This window comes from Otolemur garnettii, unplaced genomic scaffold (genome assembly GCF_000181295.1).
Source record: "Otolemur garnettii isolate 467f Iridium unplaced genomic scaffold, OtoGar3 scaffold00106, whole genome shotgun sequence".
NCBI classification, from domain to species: Eukaryota; Metazoa; Chordata; class Mammalia; order Primates; family Galagidae; genus Otolemur; species Otolemur garnettii.
Genome location: NW_003852501.1, coordinates 963,891 through 988,306, shown reverse-complemented (window position 1 = coordinate 988,306; position 24,416 = coordinate 963,891). Strand labels below are relative to the sequence as shown.

The 24,416-nt window shown below is 35.0% G+C and overlaps 1 protein-coding gene across 1 annotated transcript in view; it reads right to left on the bottom strand.

The window, feature by feature from the left end:
* The window catches only part of RB1 (RB transcriptional corepressor 1), a 165,961-nt gene that overhangs the window by 140,566 nt on the left and 979 nt on the right, over positions 1-24,416 (bottom strand). The window contains exon 2 of the mRNA XM_003796681.3: positions 21,858-21,984. Coding sequence (XP_003796729.1) covers positions 21,858-21,984 — 127 coding nt within the window. The remainder of the gene's footprint in view (positions 1-21,857; positions 21,985-24,416) is intronic.

Below are 24,416 nucleotides of genomic sequence, written 5' to 3'. Positions count from 1 at the left end.
TCTCTCCTCGGCAGTCCTGGTGGGCGACCTGGGTTTTCAGGTTTCACCTGAGCAAAAGAATCTCAGCCACCACCACCTGCAGCTGGGCCTCCCCGGTGTCGGTGTGGCAGCGGAAAATGTGCAAAATGATGGCGAATCATCTAGGCCCCAGACCGCCTCCAGCTCTTTCTTGGTGGGGGCAGACATACTCTCCACAGTCAGGAATATGGACGTGATTTCCGGACGCCCTCTGATTGTCTCTATCCACAGCTCGAAGTTTCCTTTGCCAAAGACAAGTTCTATGGGGAGAGTCTTGGTGGACACCATTATAGCCTGTATGATGGACCAGCTGTCGAGCGTGTGCACCCACACTATAGCCTCTGCCACCTGCCACTCAGCTAGTCATCTGCAGCTTCTCCCGGCCCCATTAGATCACACATGCTGGGTCTCCAAAAGCAGCAGAGGGTAACCCCTCCGGATTTCCTTCCTCCTTCTCTTCCTCCTCTGCGTGTTTGGGTCTTCCGGGTCCTCTCCAGCTGCGCTCAGGTGGCTGTCCGGCTGTCCGTCCGCCGCTGGGTCACGTGCTCCACTCCCTGGCCCTGGAAAGTTTCTGCCACTATCGCGGTTAAAAGCAGTGCGCACGCGCGGGCCAGAGCTGCGGCAGCGGCAGCACCGCCCTCAGAGCCGGCCCCTAAGTATATACTTTAATATTATAAAAAATCATCATATTTTAATAAAATGAACATCAACTTTCGTATGTGTTTCTATTAATATGGTCAATTTCTCAGGCACTAGGATGTGAAGGGTTGTTTGCCACTATAAATAACCCCAATGCTATTTCATTTTTTATGCTTTCTTATGTTTTTTGGTTTCTTTTTTTGATCTTTTAAGGTTGAGAAGTAACTAAAGATGCTAAAATGAAGTATGTTGTTTATTCACTTTTTTAAAACAGTAAATTTTATTAGGATATTATCCAAAAGAATTAAATACAGTTCCATTTGATATGGAATGCCTAAATGAAATGTTCTATAAATAGGTTCTGATTTTTATTTATTTATATTTTTATTATTTATTGAGACAGAGTCTCACTATGTCACCCTGGGTAGCGTGATGTAGCGCATAGCTCACAGCAACCTCAAACTCTTAGGCTAAAGCGATTCTCTTGCTTGAGCCTCCCAAGTAGCTGGAACGACATGTACCCACCACAATGCCCGTCTTTTGTTGTGGTTGTTTAGCAGGCCCCGTAAGGTTCAACCCCCCCAGCCACGGTGCATGTGGCCAGCGCTCTAACCACTGAGCTACAGGCGCCCCCCATAGGTTCTGATTTTTAAAGAACTTGAACAACTTTCCTATGACCAAATGTGACTTTTACTTCAGACATGGCTTATCTTTTTCTTAAAAAGTATATTTCAAAGAACAGAAGTTTTTAATTTTGATTAAGCTCAATTTATTAATATTTTTTAATGGATCATGCTTTTTCAAGGGTAGTATCTATGAAATCTTTGCCTAACCCAAGCTTACTAAGGTATTCTCCTACATTGTCATCTAGAAGTTTAGGTCTCTGGTTTATTTTGAGTTAATTTTTCTATAGGGTGCAAGGCCAGAATTGAAGATCTTTTTTTGCATATGGAATATCCAATTGTTCTAGCATCATTTGTTGAGAAAGATAAGCTTTTTCTGTTACCGCCATACCTCTGTAGAAAATGAATTGATTACCACACAGAGGTATATTTTTGGATTCTCTGTTCTGTTCCGTTGATCTACTTGTCTATTGTTTTTCATCAATACCATAATGTCTTGAGTACTGTAGTTTTATATGCTTTGTTTTTAGTTGAGTATGATTATTTTTCAAACGCAGAAAGTCATCTGATTCATTGTTACAGATTACGAAATTAAAGACTAGAAGTTAAGACTTGCAGGCTGCTTGACAACACAGACAGTCAATACTGTGACTTAGTTTCCTAATATTCAATTTAGTACTGTTCTACTTCATTAAGAGTTTTTCCTTATTACATTTCTACATTCGTGTTCTAAACATTTTCACTATTGAAATCCTTAATCTCACTGCCCCGTCAAGAGTTTTGTACTTTTTTTTTTTTTTTTTTTTACTTTTTTAAGAAAGACCCAGCCTAGAGTTCTCTATCTTAGCTAGTGGTCTCGATTTCTATTTTATTGAGGAGAGTGAAGCAGCACAATACTCAAAGCTTCAACATTCTTCACATCAAATTATTTCTAAGAACCAGTCTTCCTCAAATGTCTCTGCATTTTCCTCTATAAGTTCCTCTTCTATTCTGACTTAGACAAAGGAATATTATCCTCCATTCTGAAATTAACAAGTCTAATACCTGTCTCCCTCCTATATTAAATCACATTGTTTCTTATTTCCTTCAAGACCTAGTTTAATTCCTACCTCTGTCTTTTATAATTTCTCGAACAGTTCTCTCTGTAAAAGTTTCTTTCCCTTTGGTTACAAGTAAGCTCGCATCACAAGCTTAAATAAATAAAAAATTAACAAGGTCTTTCCATCTCTGGACCTTATCAAGCTACTGTCCTCATTACACACACACCTCACCATTATCACTACGCTCTCTCACACACACACATTCACCATAGACATTTTCACAATGCACACACTGCACCCAGTGAACACACTCCCCTCACACTGTACAAACACGCACTACTCTTCTCTAAGTCCTCAAAGATCTTTTTGGTTTCTTCCAGAAAGACTCCACTGCAGCATCTGACATTGTTGCAATTTTTCTTCTACAATAGATCCCTGTGAAACATTTTTCCTTGGCTTTTGAAACAGTCTCATATCCTCATTTTTTTTCTTTTTCTCTTTCACAACTTTTTCAGTATTTCTCAACTCCAAGGGCTTTTTTCCACCAGCTCTTTTTTCTTTTTCTCTTTCACAACTTTGTCAGTGTTTCTCAATGCCAAGGGCTTTTTTCCACCACTTTCTTTTCTTCAGCAATCTTATCCACTCCTCCAGCACCCTCATCATCTCCACACAGATGATTTTCATATTACAACCTGCCTTCAAGCCTGACTGTGCTCGTATGCTTCAGATCTTATTTTCCAATGGTAATTTACAGCCTAAAATCTGTACCTCATGTTTTCTTGAAAATGGCTCAGCATAACACTTAAAGATTGTTAAAACAGAAGAAAAGTAATTTTTCTTACCCAGCCAAAACAATCACCAAAAAGACATAGTAAAACATTAAGGAAAAAATGGTCAAATAAGCACTTTGTAAACATAAAAATCAGTACTTCTTAACAAACACATTTTGAAAATGCTGAACCTCAAAATAGTTCCAATTAAAGGACATTTTGATAATACATCAAGATCCTTAAAATAGCTCATTTTTAAAGTCAAGATCTTTTGTCAGGGATGTTTGAAGAATTACTTTCAACAGCCAAAATAGAAAAACCCCAATTATCCCACAAAATGGTTAAGGGCTATATCAGGGAAAAATATAAACCTCCTAAAACATTTTTAAAGAATATTGTAAGGGAATGGGAAAATACCCAAGATATAAAGTTAAAGGGCAAAAAACCAACAGAACATAAAATCCTATGTATGTTTGATTCCAATTTTGTGGGGAGAAAAAGGGGAGGGCAAAAAAAAAGTTTATGATTATCTCTAGGTGGGTGGTAGGATTATGAACAGTTTTCATCTTCTTCATTAATCCCAGAAACATATTCTAAATTACCTACAGTTGTAAAATAGGAGGAAAGTTAAGTCAATAAAAAATGCTAAATTTATATAAAGCAGGAGAGAAAAATTCGAAATATTCTTGAGAAAAATGTTGAAAATATCAAAATCTTAATTACACATACTACATATTAAATAAAAATCTATAATCAGCACTTGAAAAGACTACCTACTATGCTACCATTTCATTCTAGTCATTTGAACCAATCTAATGATATAACCCTTAATTAGTTGACAACTTGTACTTTCATTTTTACAGTGCACTTATAAAAGAGCTCCACCAAGTGGTAACATAAACCATCTTGGAAACATCAGAAAATTGGACATCAAAAAATTACTACTACTCATACTTTCACAACTAACATGAATTTAAATTACAAATCTACAAGTTAAAAACAATATTCTCTCCAGCCTGAACTTTTTTTAAATGTGAAAGATGAAAATAAATCATAAAAAATGGGCTCTTTACCTCAAAGGATACATCCTTGCACTTAATTTATAAGACTGCAAAAAATAATTAGCAATACAATCAAATTAAATGTATTATAAGAAGGTAGGAAAATAGGGGAAAGAACTACTTTTTCTCTCCAATCCCTGAATTTTCTCCTTAATGTAGGTGACACGTAGGAACAAAAAGAGTAACATGTCTACATGCCAGAAAATCCCCCCTCAGGTGGATAACAGAAGCGGACAGAAGTCTAGTTTGGACATTCTTGGTTGTACACAGAAGTAAAGGCAAGAGTGGCACAGCTAGAAAGGGAAATCTACAATTTAACCTTGCTTGTACTCAATCCCATTTTTGATACAACATGTAGGGGTTAAGTATCAGCTGAATCAGCCGTCCAGTTATGCAATGCCTTTGTGAGGAAAGATTCTTTCTCCCAGGGGAAAAAAAAAAAATATCTGGCATGTTCAGATTTACCTGGCCATCTGCCCAAGAGATGGGCACCTGGGACTCCCTCCCGCAAGAACTCCTAAAGAATTCAGCACATAGACCTATCTCAGCTCTTAAACACACTGTGATTTACTTGTTTGCTCATTTGTTTCTATCTCAACTAGCCAGTAAACATCTTCAAGGCAGAAAAATTGTATCTAATTCACTACTGTGCCTCAGGAAGTAGTGTCCAGCACTCACAAGGTATTAAAAAAAGCTGTGGTAGCTGGGCCTACAGGTGCCCGCACAAAGCCTGGCTATTTTTCTCACTGTTGTTGCAGTTGTCATTCTTGTTTAGCAGGCCCAGGCCAGGTTTGAACCCACCAGCCTCAGCTGGTGCCCTACTCACTGAGCTGTGGCCTGCCTGAACCATATAGTAGCTTTTTCTTTTTTTTTTTCTTAGTCTGCTCAGAGACATAAGCAGTAATTAAATCATCAAAGTGTAACATAAGACTATTGATTCTATCATTGTTTCTTCAGCTCCCATCCATTCACTGATAGCAAACTAGTAATACTAGCAAGGGTAACTCACACAAAGAAATGACATTACAGACCTCATTTTCCAAACAGGTGATACATACCTGACCTAAAACTTAGCTCTGGTCACGTTCTCTGCTTATTTTATTGAAGCCAAAGAGCTAAAGAAGATCCGCCCAAGAATATATAATCATATAGTAAAGAAAACTGCCACCATACATACCTCAAATAGTCACTACTCAACAGTTATGTAAGATAGCTACAGAATTGATATATACCATTCTTAGAAATAAGGTTGAAAACACTGGAGAGGCTAATTCCTATAACTCAAATCCAATTATATGGATACAAGATATCAACAACTTCTACCAAGTATTACAACAAATTGTGATTCAAAAAAGAAAAACACCACTATAAATAAATGAGTTGACATGATTTTTTCCCAGTTTTATTGAGGTAAAAAACTATCTATTTTTAAGCTGCGCAACATGATATTTTGATATACAATGTATATATGTACATATGTATGTGTGTATATATAAATAGTCTCCTCATATCCTGTTTATTTTCCATAGTTTCAGTTACCCATAGTTAACTGGCATCTAAAAATCACTGAGTAGGGCGGTGCCTGTGGCTCAAGGAGTAAGGTGCCAGCCCCATATACCGGAGATGGTGGGTTCAAACCCGACCCCAGCCAAAAAAACTGCAAAAAAAAAAAAAAATTAAAAATCACTGAATATAGTACAATAAGATACTCTGAAAGAGAGACCACATTCACCTTTTATTATAGTATATTATTATAATTGATCCATTTTATTATTTGCTATTGTTAATCTGCTACTGTGTCTAATTTGCAAATTAAATTTTAACATATGGATATATGTACAATGAAGGGAAAAATAGCATATATAGGGTTTAGTATTATCTGTGGATTCAGGTATCCACTCGGGGAAGGGTCTTAGAACATAACTCCTGAGGATAAGGGGTACAGAAAGAAGTACTGTACCACAATCAAGTTAATTAACATATATCTATCACCTCATGTATTTGCCATTTTTTGTCTATGTGGTGAGAATACTTAAGATATCTCTTAGCAAATTTCAAAAATACAAAATATTATTATTACATATAGTCACCATGTTGTATGTTAGGTCTCCAGAATTTATTTATCTTATAACTGAAAAGTTTGTACCCTTGACCAGCATCCCATTTCCCCTTCCCTCTACTCCTGCTAACCACTTCTCTACTCTGGTCCTACAAATTTGATTGTACGTACGATCATGCAGTCTTTGTCTTTCTGTGTCTAGCTTATTAACTTAGCATGAAAGTCCTCCAGGTTCATCCATGGTGTTGCAAAAGTCTAATTTAGGATTGCCTACTTTTTAAAGGCTGCACCATATTCCATTACTTATAAAAAGATGATACCTGACTTACCTTGGTTCAGCTTATGATTTTTCAACTTTAAATGGTTTTATCAAGGTACTTAAATGCATTTTTGACTAATGATGAATTGATCAGGACATAAGCCAATCAAAAGTCAAGGAGCATCTTTTTCCTTTCATCCACTCATAGACACTTAGGTTGCTTGTATATTTTGGCTATTGTGAATAAAGCTGCAATGAGCACAGGAGTGAACGTATCTTTTCAATATGCTGACTGGATTTTTTTTTTTTTTTTTGAGACAGTCTCACTTTGTCACCTTCAGTAGAGTGCCCTGGCATCATAGCTGACAGAAACCTCAAATTCTTGGGCTACAGGGATTCTCTTGCCTCAGCCTCCAGAGTAACTGGGACTACAGGCACTCATCACAACACCCAGCTACTTTTAGAGATGAGGTCTCGCTCTTGCTCAAGCTGGTTGACTTGATTTCATTTGCAGATATACCCAAAAGTAAGAGTCCTGGACATACAATAATTCTATTTTTAAGTTTTTTAGGAGTACCCATACCTTTATCCACAAAAAACGTACCAATTTACGTTCCCACCAACAGTATGCAAGGGTTCCCTTTTCTCCATATCCTTTCCAATGCCTGTTACCTTTTGACTTTTTGATAATAGCTATCTTAAGAGGTGTGAGATGATAGCTGATTGTGGTTCTTATTTACATTTCTCTGATAATTAGTGAAGTTAAATACCTTTTCATATTCCTGTTGGTCAGCTGTATATCTTCTTTGGAAAATGTTTATTTGTGTCCTTTGCCCAGTTTTTTTATTAAATCATAAACACATAGATCATGTATACATTAATGCATTTATGGGGTACAATTGGATTATTTGGCTTTTTGGTATTGAGTACAGAAGTTCCTTATAGATTTTGAATCTTAACCTTTTATTAGATATATGCTTAGCGAATATTTTCTCCCATTCCATAGATCACTTTTTCACTTTGTTAGTTCCTTTGCTATGCAGAAACTTTATAGTTTAAGATAGTACCACTTTATTTTTGCTTTCATTACCTGTGCTTTTGGTGTCAAAAATCATTGCCAAGAACAATGCCATGGGGTATTACTCTTGTGTTTTCCTCTAAGAGTTTTACAATTTCAGGTTTTACTTTTAAATTTTTAATTCCACTTGATTTAATTTTTGTATATGATGTACTGTGGGACATTTTCATTTTTTAGCATGCGAATATCTAGTTTTTCCAGCACCGTTTATTGAAGAGACTGTTGAATCCCATTGTATATTCTTAGTGCATTTATAGACTAAAGATTCTTGGTACTAATTTAAAGATAAATGAACTACATATGTTTTGGTTTGTTTTGGGGATTTCTATTCTGTTTCATTGGTCTATGTGTTTTTTTTTTATGTCAGGACTATACATTACTACCACTTGGTAATAAACCTTTACTTTTATGGTCAACTGATTTTCAACATGGGTACCAGAACAATTCAGCAGGGACAACTGGATATCCCTATTCAAAAGAATGGAGTTGGATCTTTCTCACGTCATACATAAAAATTAATAAGTCAAAATGAATCCCACACATAAGAGCTAAAAACTATATAACTCTTAGAAAGAAGCATAGAGTAAGTCTTGACCTTGGATCAGACAGGATTTACCCAGATAAAACCCCAAAAGAAAAAAAATAGAAAATTGAGCTTCATCAAAATTAAAAACCTTATGCTACAAATGTTATTATCAAGAAAGTGACAAGACAACCCACAGAATGGAAAAAAATATTTGCAAATAATATATAAGAGACTTAAATCCAAAATACATAAAGAAGTATTACAAGTCAATAATAAACAGAAAATAACCAAATTTAAAAATAGATGAAAGATGTGAATAGACAATTCACCTTAAGAATGAACAATAATTACATGAAAATATGGTCAGCATCATTAGCTACCAGGGAAATGAAAATCAAAAATACAATCATGAGCTATCACTGGGATATCTAAAAATCAAAAAGACAGACAGTAACCAATATTGATGAAGATGTAGAAAAATTAAAACTCTCATACATCTAAGTATGTAAAATAGTGCAGTTGCTTTAGAAAACAATTTTTAATTCCTGAAAAGGTTAAATACAGACTTAGCATATGACCCAGCCATCCCACTCATGGTATATACCCACAAGAATTAAAGATATAAATATATGCAAAAACTCCTAAAAAAATGCTCCCAGGTGCATTGTTGATAATTGTCAGAAAGTAGAAACAACCCATGAACTGATGAATTAATAAATAAAATGAGATATATAATGGAATGTTACTTGGCACTTAAAAAGGAAAAAAGTACTAGTACATACTACAACATAGATGAACTTTGAAAATACTGTGTTAAATGAAAGAAGCCAATCACGAAAGACAAAATATTATATGCCATATGATTAAATAATTATTTAATTGCATAATTAAATCATAAATTATCTTTATGGGGAGCCTTGGGAGCCCATTCATATTTGCTGAACACTGTAAGTCAGGTCATCCATAAGCTGGGGAACTGTCTTGATCTAAGACTACAGGTGCACACCACCATGCCTAGCTAATTTTTTGAAAAAATTTTTAGAGATTGGGTCTTGCTATATTTCCCAAGCTGTTCTCAAACTCCTACCCTCAAGAGATCCACCCTCCTTGGCTTCCCACCCTCCTTACAGGCATGAGCCAGCATGCCTGGCCCAAACCAAACTTTAAATGGTATATCATAATTAGAAAATTATATAAAACTGTTATCAGGATATATTCAAAAAGACTCTTAAGAATTTAAAATACAGAATCTATGAATAAGTTTCATAAGTAAGGATGGATAAAAAGTTAAATTAACAAACATTTATTGAATATTTATAGTATCTAGAATTGTTCTAACATTTCATATATCCATTATCTTAATATTTTATATATGAGGAAACTGAGATACAGACACATTAATAAGCTTAACTGACTGGTGTGGCTGGCATTCAAATGCAGTTAGACTCTGGTACGCATGGTTTTAACTATGTTACTATATTGCTTCTCTCTTAAAAATGAGCAGAGTCAGCAAAAAATTATCTAATCAAACTATGAAAGGTCAATATGGTTTGGAGAGATAAGGAAGCACTTCAAAAAGTACCTTAATTGGACTTTAAAAACAGGCAGAATTTGAGCTAAAGAAAAAAAGGTATCCCAAGAAGGAGAGTATGACTATACGGACACTATAGTCTATAGGCTATAAAAAGAGTAGCACAGGCGTCAGAAGCCAGCAATAAATAATAAAACAAGACTGGAAGGTTAAAGTACCAGATTATAGAGACTCCAAATATTGAAGCAGTTTGAACTTTAGTTTCTTCATAACTAGGGGAGAGAAAAGTATTAAAGTGGAGGCTGTTCAGAGGGAGTTGTAACAGTGAAAAATAAACTTTAAAATAAAACGTGGGGCCAACTGTGCAAACTAGTCCTTTTAAAAGATCAGGCAACAGGATGGACTGAATGGAGAAAATGAAAGAGACTAGCCAGAGAGAGGCAATAAAACACACATGTACAAGCACTGCTGGTAACAAAAAGGAAAGACAGATGTGAAAAACAATGCGAAAAAAAACCTGAGGTTTAAAATAGAATGGCCCTGGTATAATTTTAATTAGTCCTGTGGATAGATTTTCAAAAAACAAATTACCAAGGTAAACCTTTACAAGAAAGCAAATGGTAATGTGTAATTCCACTTCTTCCTAGAATCCAGAAAGCTACAAAGCGTGTTGCTGTCAGTCTCACAACAAGAACAAAGCCAGATACGGAACAAAATCATACCCTTTCTTGCACTAAACAAATCCTTTCCTTATAGTTCAGATTATTTGGTTTCCCTAAAAGGTAGGAACCTCCAAGGAGAGAAAGAACATGAATACTACCTCAAGCAGGAAGAGACATGGAACCCTAAAGAAAGTGAGAAAAATTCAGCTAAAAATATTTTTTAATGTTGATTACAAAACAAAAACCCATTAAATACAGAGATAAGTTAAAAGCAAAATGAAGATTCACAATGTAAACATTAATCACAAGAAAAGTGGAATAGAGATACAGACATTGCAGAACAAAAAATATAAATTTAGATAAAGAGAGACATTACATAATGATAAACGCATCATTTCACTACGATGGTACAGAAATTCTAATCTGATATGCACCTAACAATAAAGCTGTAAAACACCTTTATCAAAAACTGAAAGAACTGGGCAACGCCTGTGGCTCAAGTAGTAGGGCACCAGCCCCATATACCAAGGGTGGCAGGTTCAAACCCAGCCCCAGCCAAAAAAAAAAAAACTGATAAAATTAAAAGGCGATAGACCATTCTAACTACAGTAAGAGATTTCAATTTCCTCCCTCAATAGTCAGTAAAACACACAGAAATAAAATCAGTAAGAATAAAGGAGATCTAAGAAACATGATCATCCAACTTGACTCAATAAACACTTACAAAACGCTCTACTCAATAATAGAATATACCCTTTTTTAAGTATCCATCGAACATTCACTATGACTAATCATTTTCTAGGCTATAAAACAAACTTCAACAAATTTTAAAGAGTTGTAAAGAACTGAAAAAGCACAAAATTAAATAAGTCAATAATGGAAAGATATCAAGAAAATCAAAAAGAATTTGAGAATTAAACATTGTACTTCTAAATAATCCATTCAAAGAGGAAGTGACAAAAGAAATTAGTATTTCAGGCTCAGCACCTGTAGCTCAAGCGGCCAGGACGCCAGCTACATACACCAGGGCTGGCAGTTTCAAATCCAGCCTGGGCCCACCAAACACAATGGCAACTACAACCAAAAAATAGCCGGGCATTGTGGCAGGTGCCTGTAGGCCCAGCTACTTGGAAGGCTGAGGCAAGAGAATCGCTAAAGCCCAGAAATTTTAGGTGGCTGTGAGCTGTGACACCAGGGCAACAGCTTGAGACTCTGTCTCAAAAAAAAAAAAGAAAAGAAAAGAAATTAGTATTTCAAACTGAATAAAAATGAAAATACAATATATAAAAATATGTTGAATAAAGCTAAGGTAGTGCTCAGAGGGAAATTTATAACATTAAATGCTTATATTAGAAAAGAATAAAATGTTGCAATCAATGACTTCCACCTTCATAAATTACAGGAAAAAAAGAAGAAATTGAAACCAAACCAAAAGGTAAAAAGAAATATAATAACAGAAATCAGTAAAACTGAAGACAGAAAAACAGTAAGAAAACAAAAGCTGATTTTTAAAAAAATCAATTAAAATTAATAAACTCTAGCCAGATGGATCAAGAAAAAAAGAGGCACAAATTAACAATATCAGAGGGAATATGATGACATATCCTATGGACATTAGAAAGATAACCAGGGAAAAATGTGCAAATTTCCCCCCACATCTTCAATTAACTTGACATAACCAACATCTATAACCTATTTCATTCAACAACAGTAGAATACACAATCTTCTCAAACTCACATGGAACATTCACCCAAATAAACTGTATTCTGGACCATAAAACATACTTAAACAAATTTAAAAAATAGAAATCATTAGACATACGCTCTCAGACCGCAGTGGAGTTAAACTAGAAATCAATAACAAAAAGATACCTGGAAAATCCCAAAATACTTCTAGATAACACACAGATCACAGAAGAAACTTCAAAAAAATTATTTAAAATATTTTGACCTAAATTAAAATGAAAATATAACTTGTTGAAATTTGTGGGATGCAATGAAAGCAGGGCTTAGAGGTAAATTTATAACACTGAAGGCATGCATTAAAAAACAGAAAGATCTACAATCAATAATCTAAGCTTCTACCTTAGGAAATCAGAAAGAGAAGAATAAATCAAATTCCAAGTAAGCAGAAGAAGAGAAATAATAAAATATAGAGCAGAAATCAATAAAATTGAAAATAAGATATCGAGAAAATTAATGAAACCAAAATCTGGTTAAAGATCAATAAAATCAATAAGCTCCTAGCCAGTGTAAGAAAAGACACAAATTTCTAATAATGGAAATGAAAGAAGAGATTAACTACAGAATCTTCAGACATTAAAAGGTTAGTGAAAGAATACTATGAAAAATTATGTGCCCACATATTTGACAACCTAGATGAAATGGACCAATTCCTTGAAAGATACAATAATCTGCCAGAACTCACACAAGAGATAGAAAATCTGAATAAACCTATATGTATAGTTATAAAATCAGCAGAATCACAGAATCAACCATTAGTAACCTTCCAAAACAAAAAACACCAGGCAGATGTATTTACTAATAAATTTTACCAAACATTTAAGGAAGAAATTGTAACAATTCTCCGTAATCTTTCCCAGAAGACAGAAGCAGAAGAAATGCTTCCTAATTCATTCTGTGAGGCCAACATTACCATCATACCAAACCAAAGACATTCTAAGAAAAAATAAACACAAAAAAACCACAGATCGATATTTCTCACAAAAACGGACACCAAAAACTTCTCAACAAAATATAGCAAATCAAATCCAATAATTTTGTTTGTGTATAAAATTCCATAACCAAGTGGGATTTATCTCAGGTATAAAAGACTAGTTTAATATTCAAATTAATTAATATAATCCATAACATTAACAGACTAAAAAAGAAAAACAATCACAAGAGCATACATGTATCAATAGATGCAGAAAAACCTTTGACAAAATCCAATACCCATTCATGATAAAAATAAAAATAGAAAAACTCAGCAAACTACAAACAGAAGGGAACTTTCTCATTTTGATAAAGAATATCGATACAAAACCTATCGCTAATTATCATACTTAATGGTGACAAACTAGATACTCTGCCACTAAGACCAGGGACATGGCAAAGATGTCATCTTTTATCATCATAGTGGAAGCCCAAATAATGCAATAAGATAAAAAAGTAAAAATAAAAGGGACATAGAATGGGAAGAAAGAAACTACCTTTGCAGATGATAGAACTGTCTATGTAGAAAATCTAAAGAACCCACCAAAAAACTGTTAGGAGTAATAAACAATTCTATCAAGGTTGCAGAATATGAGGTTAGTATATAAAAGTCAATCACTTTCCTATACAGTAGCAATGAAAAAGTGAAATCTGAAATAAAAACACATTACTGTTTACATTAGCATCCAAAATATTAAAATATTTATGTATAAATTTAACAAAATCTATCAGGAAGTATAAGATAACATGAGAAAAACTATGACATTCTAATAAAACAAATCGAAGAACTAAAGAAATGGAAAAAAATCAAATGAGAAGACTCAAAATTGTCAAGAAGTCAGTCTTCCTGATTTGATCTACAGATTCAACATAATCCCCATCAAAATTCCAGCAGGTTATTTTGGGGATATCAAAAAATTAATTCTAAAGTTTACCTAAAGAAGCAAAAGACCCAGAATAGCTCATATAATACTGAAGAAGAACAAACTTGGAAGACTGACAGTACTTAACTTTAAGACTTATTATAAAGCTACAGTAAAAAAGGCAGTATGGTATTGGTGAAATAATAGGCACATGGATCAACAGAAAAGATTAGAGAGCCTAGAAACAGACCTACATAGATACAGCCCATTGATCTATCAAGGAGCAAAGGCAATACAATGGAGAAAAGATTGTCTTTTCAATAAACAGTGCTGGAATAACTGGACATTCACATGCAAATAGAAAAAGAATCTAGACATGGACTACAATGCTTTTCACAAAAATTAATTCAAAATGGATCAGAGACCTAAATGTAAAATTAAAACCTGTAAAACTCCTAGAAGATGATACAGGAGAAAATCTAATTGGCTTTGGGTTTGGTGATGGGATCTTAGACATGATCCACAATAAAAATAACAATAAGCTAGACTGAATTAAAATTGAAAAACTTCCACTTCTGCAAAAGACACTGGCAAGAGAACAAGACAACAAGCCACAGATTGGTAGAAAATATTTGCAAACGACATATTGGATAAAGAACTATTACCTAAAACATACAAAGAACTCTTAAAACTCAACAATAAGAAAACAACCTGATCTAAAATTAGGGGGAAAGGTCTGAACAGATACTTCACCAAAACATACATATCGATGGTAACTAAGCTTATGAAAGATGCTCAACATCATATGCCATTAAAGAATTGCAAATGAAATACAACTATACACCTATTAGAAAGGCCAAAAACCGATACACTGACAACACCAAATGCTAAGAAGAATGTACAACAACTCATTCATTGATTTGGCAATGCAGGACAGTATAGCCCCTTTGGGGACAGTGTGGCAATTCCTGACAAAGCTAAACATAATCTTACCATGTGATTCAGCAAGTATGCTCCTTGCTATTTACTCCATAGAGCATAAAAATGATGTCTACAAAAGGGCCTGCACATGTACATTTGTGGCAGATTTATTCATGATTGCCAAAACGTGGAAGCAACCAAGATGCCCTTCAGTAGATGAGTGGATAAAGAAATAATATTCTGGGCGGCACCTGTGGCTTAAAGGAGTAGGGTGCTGGCCCCATATGCCAGAGGTGGCGGGTTCAAACCCAGTGCCAGCCAAAAACTGCAAAAAAAAAAAGAAGAAGAAATAATATTCCGTCATCTGGAATGGTACATCTAGATTAGGGAATATTACTCAGCACTAAAAAGAAATGCGCCATCAAACTATGAAAATATATGGAAGAAACTTAAATGCATATTAGTAAGTGAAAGAAGTCAATCTGAAAAAGCTACATACCATATGATTCTAATTATGACATCTGGAAAAGGCAAAAGTAAGGAGACAATAAAAAACATCAGTGGTTGCCAATAGTTGGAGGGAGGGCAGTATGAACAGGCATAGCAGAGGGGACTTCAGGGCAGTTAAACTATTCTGTATGATACCGTGTCAAGATCCGTAATATGTACAACACTAAGAGTGAACCCTGATATAAACTATGGACTGGGGGTTATAAGATTGTTTCAATGTAGGCTCACCAATTTTAACAACTGTAATACACTGGTGGGAGGTATTGATATGACAGGGTGCAAAAAATCATGAAAAATATTTAACTGAGGATTTCTGCTTTAAGTTATGATGAAATAACACTGACCAGATCTACTGCTTAGCCTGGAACAATTAAAAAGCCAAGAGAAAAACATGAAACAAGTCCAGACACTAGACATTAGGCAATGAAGCAGAGTAATAACCTATAAACAGCAACCATACACCATAGGCTATACTCTAATTTAACTGGGGAAAGATTTCTGGCAGCAGTGCAAGGTGGGCAAAACCAAAGAGAGGACAATGCTCCTTCTGGATGGGCTAGACGGAACTGGAAGTTCAGGGACGTCAAAGAAGCTAGAGTTCACAGTGCAGAGTACCAAAAAGAAGAGAGCTGCATAGAGAAAAGATCTTCAGAAAGAGGAGGCCAGTGGCACAATGACACTAGGGTGTCTGACCATGGATCAAGAGAAAGAACTTCAGAAATCTCCAAAGGATTACTACCCTCAAGTAGTCCACTGAGTGCTGATCAGCACGTGTAGGTACAGAAATGAATGAGGCCAGGCTAATAACCACTAGAAAGGATTAGAAGGAATATTCAGGCTGAGAATAGTGCCTATCCCCAACATCCAATGAGGGTAAAAATCTCATAATAAAAGGGATAGACATTAAAGGGAAAGATTGTACCTCAATAATGAAGATTTGACCCCAGACAAGTGATTTCAACTAAGGGTGATTTTGCTCCTCAGGGGACATCTAGCAATGTCAGATTATTTTGCTCTCACAACAAAAACACCACTGGTTGAGGCCAGGGATGAAGCTTCTAAACATTCTACATTGCACAGGATAGCCCCTGAAACAAAAATTATTTAGCCCAAAATACCAATAGTGCCATGGTTGAGAATCCTGCCCTACACTAAACCCTTACTAGTGGGTTTACCAATTTATTACTACATCTAATAAACTTCAAAAGTAAGACTTTTGAAAGTAACAAACTGTTCCCAAGAAACTTAACCATATCCTAGAACAAAGTTTGATAATACCTATAGGAGGCTGGGCATGGTGGCTCGTGCCCTTAATCTTAGCACTCTGGGAGGCCCAGGTGGCAGGATCGCTTGATATCAGAGTTTGAGAGCAGCCTGAGTTAAGAGTGAGACCTCATCTCTATCAAAAATAGAAAAAATTAGCCAGACATGATGGCATGTACCTGTAGTCCCAGCTACTTAGGAGGCTAAAGCTGGAGGATTGCTTGAGCCCAAGAGTTTGAGGTTGCTGTGAGCTATAAGGATGCAGACACCATAATCCAGAGTAACAGAGCAAGACTCTGTCTCAAAAAAATAAAAATATATATATATTTATATAGGAATACAAAAATATACAACATAGGTAAAACTTACAAAGTATGGCAGCCAATAAAAAAGAAAATTTTCAGGTGCACAAAAAAACAGGAAAATATAAACCACAATGAAGATAATAATCAGTGAATCAAAATTGAAAAATTTAGGCACAGAATTACCATATATGGACATTAAAAACACTTATAATTGTATTCAAGCTAGAGAAAATCTAATCTGTTGCTTCTTTTATTTTTAATTTTGGATTAATATGAAGGTATATACAATTAGGTTACATTGTTTGGGTTTTTAAGGTATAGTCCAAGTTGCTGTTGTGTCCTACACCCAAGAAGTATGCCATATACCCATACATTATACCCATTAGGTGGGAACTTACCAAACTCTCTCCCCCTATTTTTCTTCCTTGAATTTAATTATTTTTCTTTCATGTGGGCCTATAATTGTTAATCTAGTTTCAACTTAGTATTATGCACACAGATGCTTGCTTTTCCATTCTTGTGATACTTTACTTGGGAGAGTGTTCTCCAAATCCTTCCAGGTAAATAGGAACGACACAGAGTCTCTCATCTTTTTTATAGCTGAATAGTACTCCATGGCCTACATATACCACAGTTTATTAATCTATTCATAGGTAGATGAGCACTTGGGTTGTTTCCACAACTTTGTGATTGTGAATTGAACTGCTATAAACATTCAAGTTCAAATGTCCTAATGGTAAAATGAATTTTTTTTCCTTTTGGGTAGATACCTAGTAATGGGATTGTGGGATCACATGGAAGGTCAACTTTCAGTACTTTGAGGAGAATGATGAGGAGAAAAATCCTAAAATGAGACACAGTACACACAGAAGGACAAAGATAAGATGGCAGCAGATTTCTCTTTAGAAACAATGATTGAGCAACATCTTTAAAATATTGGGAAGGGAAGGAAAAAAATCAAGCTACAATGCTCTGACCAGCAAAATGGCTTTCAAAAACAAAGGCAAAATAAAAACTTTTTAAAAAAAAAAAATTTTTTTTTTTTTTGAGGCAGAGTCTATGTTGCCGGCAGTAGAGTGCCATGATGTCACAACTCACAGCAACCTCAAACTCTTGGGTGTAAGTGATACTCTTGCCTCAGCCTCCCAAGTAGCTGGGACTACAGGCACCCGCCACAACGCCCAGCTACTTATTTTTGTTGCAGTTGTCGTTGTTTAGCTGGTCCATGCCGATTTCATACACCAGCCACGGTGTATGTGGCTGGTGCCATAACCACTGTGCTACTGACATCAAGCCATAAAACCTTTTTTAGACATATATAAATGCTAAAGAAGTTCTTTATCACCAGACATAAACTATAAAGAAAGTTAAGAAAAAATCCTTCAAACAGAAGGAAAATGATGCTGGAAAAAAAAATCTGGATTTACACAAAAATGAGAAGCACTGGATATAAAATTTTTATTATTTAAATCTCTTTTAAAATTAATATACATTTAAAGCAAAAATAACAACAATGTATTACTGGATTTCTAATACATACAAGTAAAATACATGAAAACAGAACAAAGTCCAAAAGAGAAGGAATGGAAGCAAACTGGCATTGTGTTACTAAATGTCTTCAATATTCAGTAAAGTAACATGCTGTCCAAGTCATAGGCTAGAAGCAATAGGCCATATCATGTAGCCTAGGTGTGTAGCAGGCTATCCCATCTAGGTTTGTGTAAGTACACTCTATGATCTTCACATAATTACAAAATCCCTTAACAATGCATTTCTCAGAATATACCTCCCTCATTAAGCAGTAACACATTACTATATTTTTTTAATATAATGACTATCACAAAAACATGTAGTGGCTCTATTAAGAGCAATATATTTCTCTGAAATATATGCACATGTACATGTATGGTATATATTATATACAATGCAAAAACCCTATGAGGTTGACATTCAGACGTCATTTCTGCCTTACAGATGAGCAAAGAGACTCAGAGAATTAGCTAATTTGCTTAAAATCACAGAACTACATTATGAAGTCTGATAATTAAGTTCATTAACTCATCCTCCAAAAAGTGCTACAAACCTTACTGCTGAATATCCCTATGGTCACCTTTGAAGTACTCGCCTTGAGAATGCACTGATGCCAGCACCTAATTCATCTGTCAAAGCAATTTTGGAGCTCTTTTTCTGGAAAGACTATCAGGGTTGTCATTGCACAAGGTCTATCTTCGCACAAAGTTCACAAATTTGCCACCATGTGCTTACATTGGTAGTACTCTACAAACTACTTGGTATAGTTTCATAACCTTGGTATATCATGTCTCACAGCTGTGTCTGTGTTGACATGTGGCAGTGTCTTGATGAGTGGTATTCATTATTATTACTGAATGTATTTGTGTGCCAGAAGACAAAAATTCTTTCTGATGGCCATTCCACAAAGACTTCCAAAACTGCTTTGAAGGGTGAACTATGTTCTGGTGTCAGTGCATAGGTTCCCAGTGGGAATACTTTGAAGGTGACCATAGTAACATGAGTTCACAAACTTAATTGTCAGACCTCATATAATTGCAGTCTAAGTTTTCTGCCTGGAGGTCCCTGGCCTTTTCCATTCTACCACGCTGCTATTCATGATGCAAAAAGAAAACCAACATTCTAACAACTGATTCACCACCTTAAGTCACAATGTGAACAGCACTCCTGGCCAATTTCTTAATGGAAAGTCCCTTATTCATAAGATATAAGCAGCATGAATGTAACTTAACATTATGAACAAATCTAATCTTTGTTATACCTTATTAAATGTTTATGAAAAAGAACTCAACAGCTTTCTAGACAAGACACCATAAACTTTTTCCTCAAAAAAGATTAATATATGCTTTCATATACACATACACAACTTTTCTGACTCTAAAAAATTTAAAAGTAAGCATGTTTTTGGTTTGTTTTGTGTTTATTTCAAAATATTAAGGAGGTACAAATGTTTTTGTTACATGCCTTGAGTCAGGGCTGTGTCACCTGAACACTGTTCACTGTACCTGTTAGGTAGTACCCACACGTGGTAGTTGTTTTTCCATTCTTGAAGTATTCACTTAAGATAATAATTTCTTATTCCATCCAAATTGTGGCAAAAGGCATTAATTCATCCTTTTAATGGCTGAGTAGCGTTCCATAGTATACATACACGACATTTTGTTAATCCACTCATAAACTGATGGGCGCTTGGGTTGATTACACATCTTTGCAATTGTAAATTGTGCTGGAGTAAACATTTGAGAGAGGTCTTTTTGATAAAATGGATTATTTTCTTTGGGGGCAACACCCAGTAGTGGGAATGCTGAATTGAATGACAGACCTACTTTAAGTTCTCTGAGAAATCTCCATAGTGCTTTCCATAGAGGTTGTACTAATTTTCAGGACCACCACAGGGTTATAAGTGTTCCTTTCTCCCTGCATCCACACCAGCATCTATTGTTTATAGACGTTTTAATCAAAGCCATTCTAACAGGAATTAAAGTCGTATCTCATTGTGGTTTTAATTTGCATTTCCCTAATGATTAGCCATGTTGAATATTAACAAAATTACCATATTAAAATTACCACACATGCATTTAAAAATTCAACCATGATAACTGATTCCTAAGCTCTCCTAAAGAAAAAAATAATACAAATGGTAAAATTTTCTGGGATAGTTCTTATGCGAAATTATTCTGCTTCCATGACCTAATATAAGCACTAATTGACTCTAATAAAGGCTTTATACACATTAAAATTTATTTAATCCTTGTATAATAATTCCAAGATCCAGAAATTACTGTGAGCTCCTTTTACAATGAAGAAAACTGAGGCGTGGAAGTTTTCAGTAACATGTTCAGGATAATGGAGCTAGTGAACAATATATGTGAGACTTGAATCAGTTCACTCTAAATCTTCACATTTAGCCATCCTCTATTCCAATAAACACTACCTTCTTCCAATTGTCAAAAAGGGTTCCCCATGCTACTACATTCCTCTTGTTTCAAAGAAGACAGACAACTACCACTAAAATAGCTGCACTGGAAACAGGTTCATTCTGTCACGGCATTCACTTCGCACAATACACTCCATCACATCCTCCCTAAGAAATTGTGGTATAAATGAAGGCTAGATTCTTGGGTCAACCCTCAAAAACTTAACTATCACCAAAAATAATATTTCAAGGAAAATGTCTGTTGTATTGTAATAGGACATTTCTGTCATACTCTTCAAGAGTATACTACCAATCCCAGAAGTAACATGAAATCCCTTTCTTGTCTTCCTCCAGCACACAACCAGAAACATTGGGAAAATACTACTTTGTCCTATAATAGCAACACAGTAATTAAATACATCCAAATGATAACTTGTTCAAGTTACTTAACCTCATTGTACTTCAGTGGCTTCATCTGTAAAAATGAAGATTTCACATTTTACATGTAAAATAAAAGATTTTTATATTTCAATACCTTGAGGGATTTTTAACTAGGTTACTTGCAAAGTGTTCATAATCCTCCCCCACTCCATATAAAACACTAGTAATTATTTACTATTGTTATTTTATATATACATATACACATATGGCAAGAAAAAAATGGAAAGAATATCTCAAAACATTATCAAGGATCCTGAATTCAAACAAAACTAATTGTAAGTCAATTAGAAAATCTGAACACTGACTGCATATTAAAAGATATTTAAAATTATTTTATAAGGTATAGTGGAGTTTTTTTAAGTCCTTATGTGATAATGAAGTATTTACCACATGTGAATAAAATACGATAACTAAGATTTGCTTTGAAATACTTTGGTGGGAGGCTTATGTGGGGATTTTTTTCAAACATTGTAAATGTTATCAGAGGTAAATTTCCTCTAGGTAATGGAATTATCACTAGCTTTTATTTTCTTTATATTTTTCTGTCTTCCAAATTTTCTATAATGACTTGAAATTATTTTTAAAATGAGAATAAAACTTTTTAAAAAATTTTAAGAATGTCCTTACCAATACTCCATCCACAGAAGAAACTTTCTCCCAAGTTAACCACGCTCTTTCTCTGACATGATCTGTTATTTTTAATTTCTGACATAATGCAGTAAAATCAGGTTCTTCAGTATCTTCAAACTCAAGCCTACCAAACGAAAATAATCATATGATAGGTACACACTTACAAGTCAAACATATTAAGTAAACATTTATTTCAAAAGTTTTCACACAATAGGACTACTCTGAAAGAGAACATCAATCACTAAGTATTTTAAGATCTTGTTTTATCTTGGAAAAAAATTACACTTAGAATTTGAACATATGTTTATCTTTTTCAAGATTTTTCCAAAATAAGGACACCACACTATGAAAAATATTTGCTGGCATAGTGAACCAAATATATTTCAGGGCAGCACATAGCTCTATGAAGGTATAATAGCTAAAGTTGATTAGAAAACTGGGATAATAATAAGAATATAAAAGCCCATAGATAATATTGCACAATCAATTCAATGCCAGTGACTTTGTTAAACTGTGGTCTACTCATCAATGTTGCATATTTGTTACCTGATGGATTATGACCTTGATATAAATTATTGTGTTGCTTATTTCTGCCCTTTCTCCTTAACCAAGACAGTCATTTGGTAAGTTCTTGCAGGATAATCTCTTCTTATTCATTTAATGTCTATCTGACATCTAATTATAGTAACAATATAAGGAATAATTAATAATTTTGAGTATTTACTATGACCCTATACAACGTACCTTTGATGTATAGTTTCACTGAATCACCATTATCAGCCTTATTAGGCAAGGACTCTCATCTATAAAAGCAGACATTTGCAAACGCCTACCAAATCAGAGAGGTTAAAGCACTCACCTGAGGTCACAGCCTAGTAAAAGGTTTTGTAAACCATGATATAAAACAAAAAATACTACCCTTGACCATTTTTCTAGATTGCCAATTCCTCCTTCAAAACATAATTAACTCTTTTTTTTTTTTTTTAATATGGGATCCTTCTGTGTTGCCCAGGCTGGTCTTAAATTCCTCAACTCAAGTGATCCTTACCACCTCAGCTTCCTGAGTAGCTATGACTAATGCCACCGCCATCCCTGAATCAAAATTTAATTAACTTTTGATTACTTTAACAATGAAGGTGCTATGCTGTTCCTACTAAGAGTTTCTCACTTAGGCCTGAGATAATACAACAGAAATAAGATCTCAACTCTCAAGGTAGAAATGGACTGTCCCTGGAAGTACAGTTGGACTGGGCCCTGAGTATATCCCCAAGCAAGTTTTTCAGCCTCAGACTGCCAAGCAGTAGTTAACTTCAAAGTTGGCTTATTCACGTTAATAAAACACTTTGTGGGTATGGATATTCAAGAAAAGAACATATCTTACAAGAGAACTTTTTTTTTTTTGGTGACAGAGCCTCAAGCTGTCACTCTGGATAGAGTGCCATGGCATCACAACTCACAGCAACCTCCAACTCCTGGGCACAAGCGATTCTCCTGCCTCTGCCTCCCAAGTAGCTGGGACTATAGGTGCCCGCCACAACACCCAGCTATTTTTTGGTTGCAGTCATCTTTGTTGTTTAGTGGGCCTGGGCTGGATTGGAGCCCGTCAGCTCAGGTGTACGTGGCTGGCGCCTTGGCCACTTGAGCTACAGGTGAGGAGCCATATGAGAGAACTTTTGATAGCTCTAATATATAAAATAATGTGTTAAAAAATGAAAGTCTTTACTTTCTTAGACAATGACTCAAACTTCAATATTCCTAATGGCTCTACAATGACCAAGAGTGCTTTCAAAGTTGCGTACATAAAGTGGAATTTCTTAGAATATTGTTCTTTCCAAGGGGAAACTTTGAAGTATTGGATATATCAGAATTCAATCAGAAACTTTAGTGGTGTCTTTTTCTAAAACATCCTCCAGGTGTAGTTTTCTTTACTAGTATGTTTTTTAATTGACCTGTAAGATAATCCACTTAAATATATGAATTTTTAATAGCCCTCCACAAGCCATTTCCAAAAATCCTATTTTAATCTTTTACAACTTGTCCTGAATTCTGTTTCCGTCTGTGAATGGAAAGAAATGAGAGAGGGTAAAATGGATTTGGTGATTGCACTAGAAGGGAGCAAAAAACAGGGAGGGACAGAAATGAGTCTCAGTAGAACAAGTGCTGACAAAAATAATGACAATTATACTATTTCCATCTTAGCTATTTAACTATATAGTACAATCAAGAAAAAAAATGTTGCGATACAATAAATAATTCCCCTGTCTAGTTCTACAGCATCTACAATGACTTTCTTAAATTCCAATTTACTTAGTAAGGCGGAAAAAAGTTCCACGTGAGCACAGACCACTACTAATTTTGTACCAAAAGCAAAACCCAGAAGAGGGAACACGAGGATCTTTGCTGGATCAGCCAAAAGGCAAAATGGAAGAAATAATAAGGCCATGAATGCTGAGGCTGCCTATCAAACAGGGAAAAAAAGAAAAAGTTTAGAAACTTTCTAGCACTTGTGTTAAAAAGTCTCATGAAACTTCTGCCCATAAAACCAGTTCCTCTAAA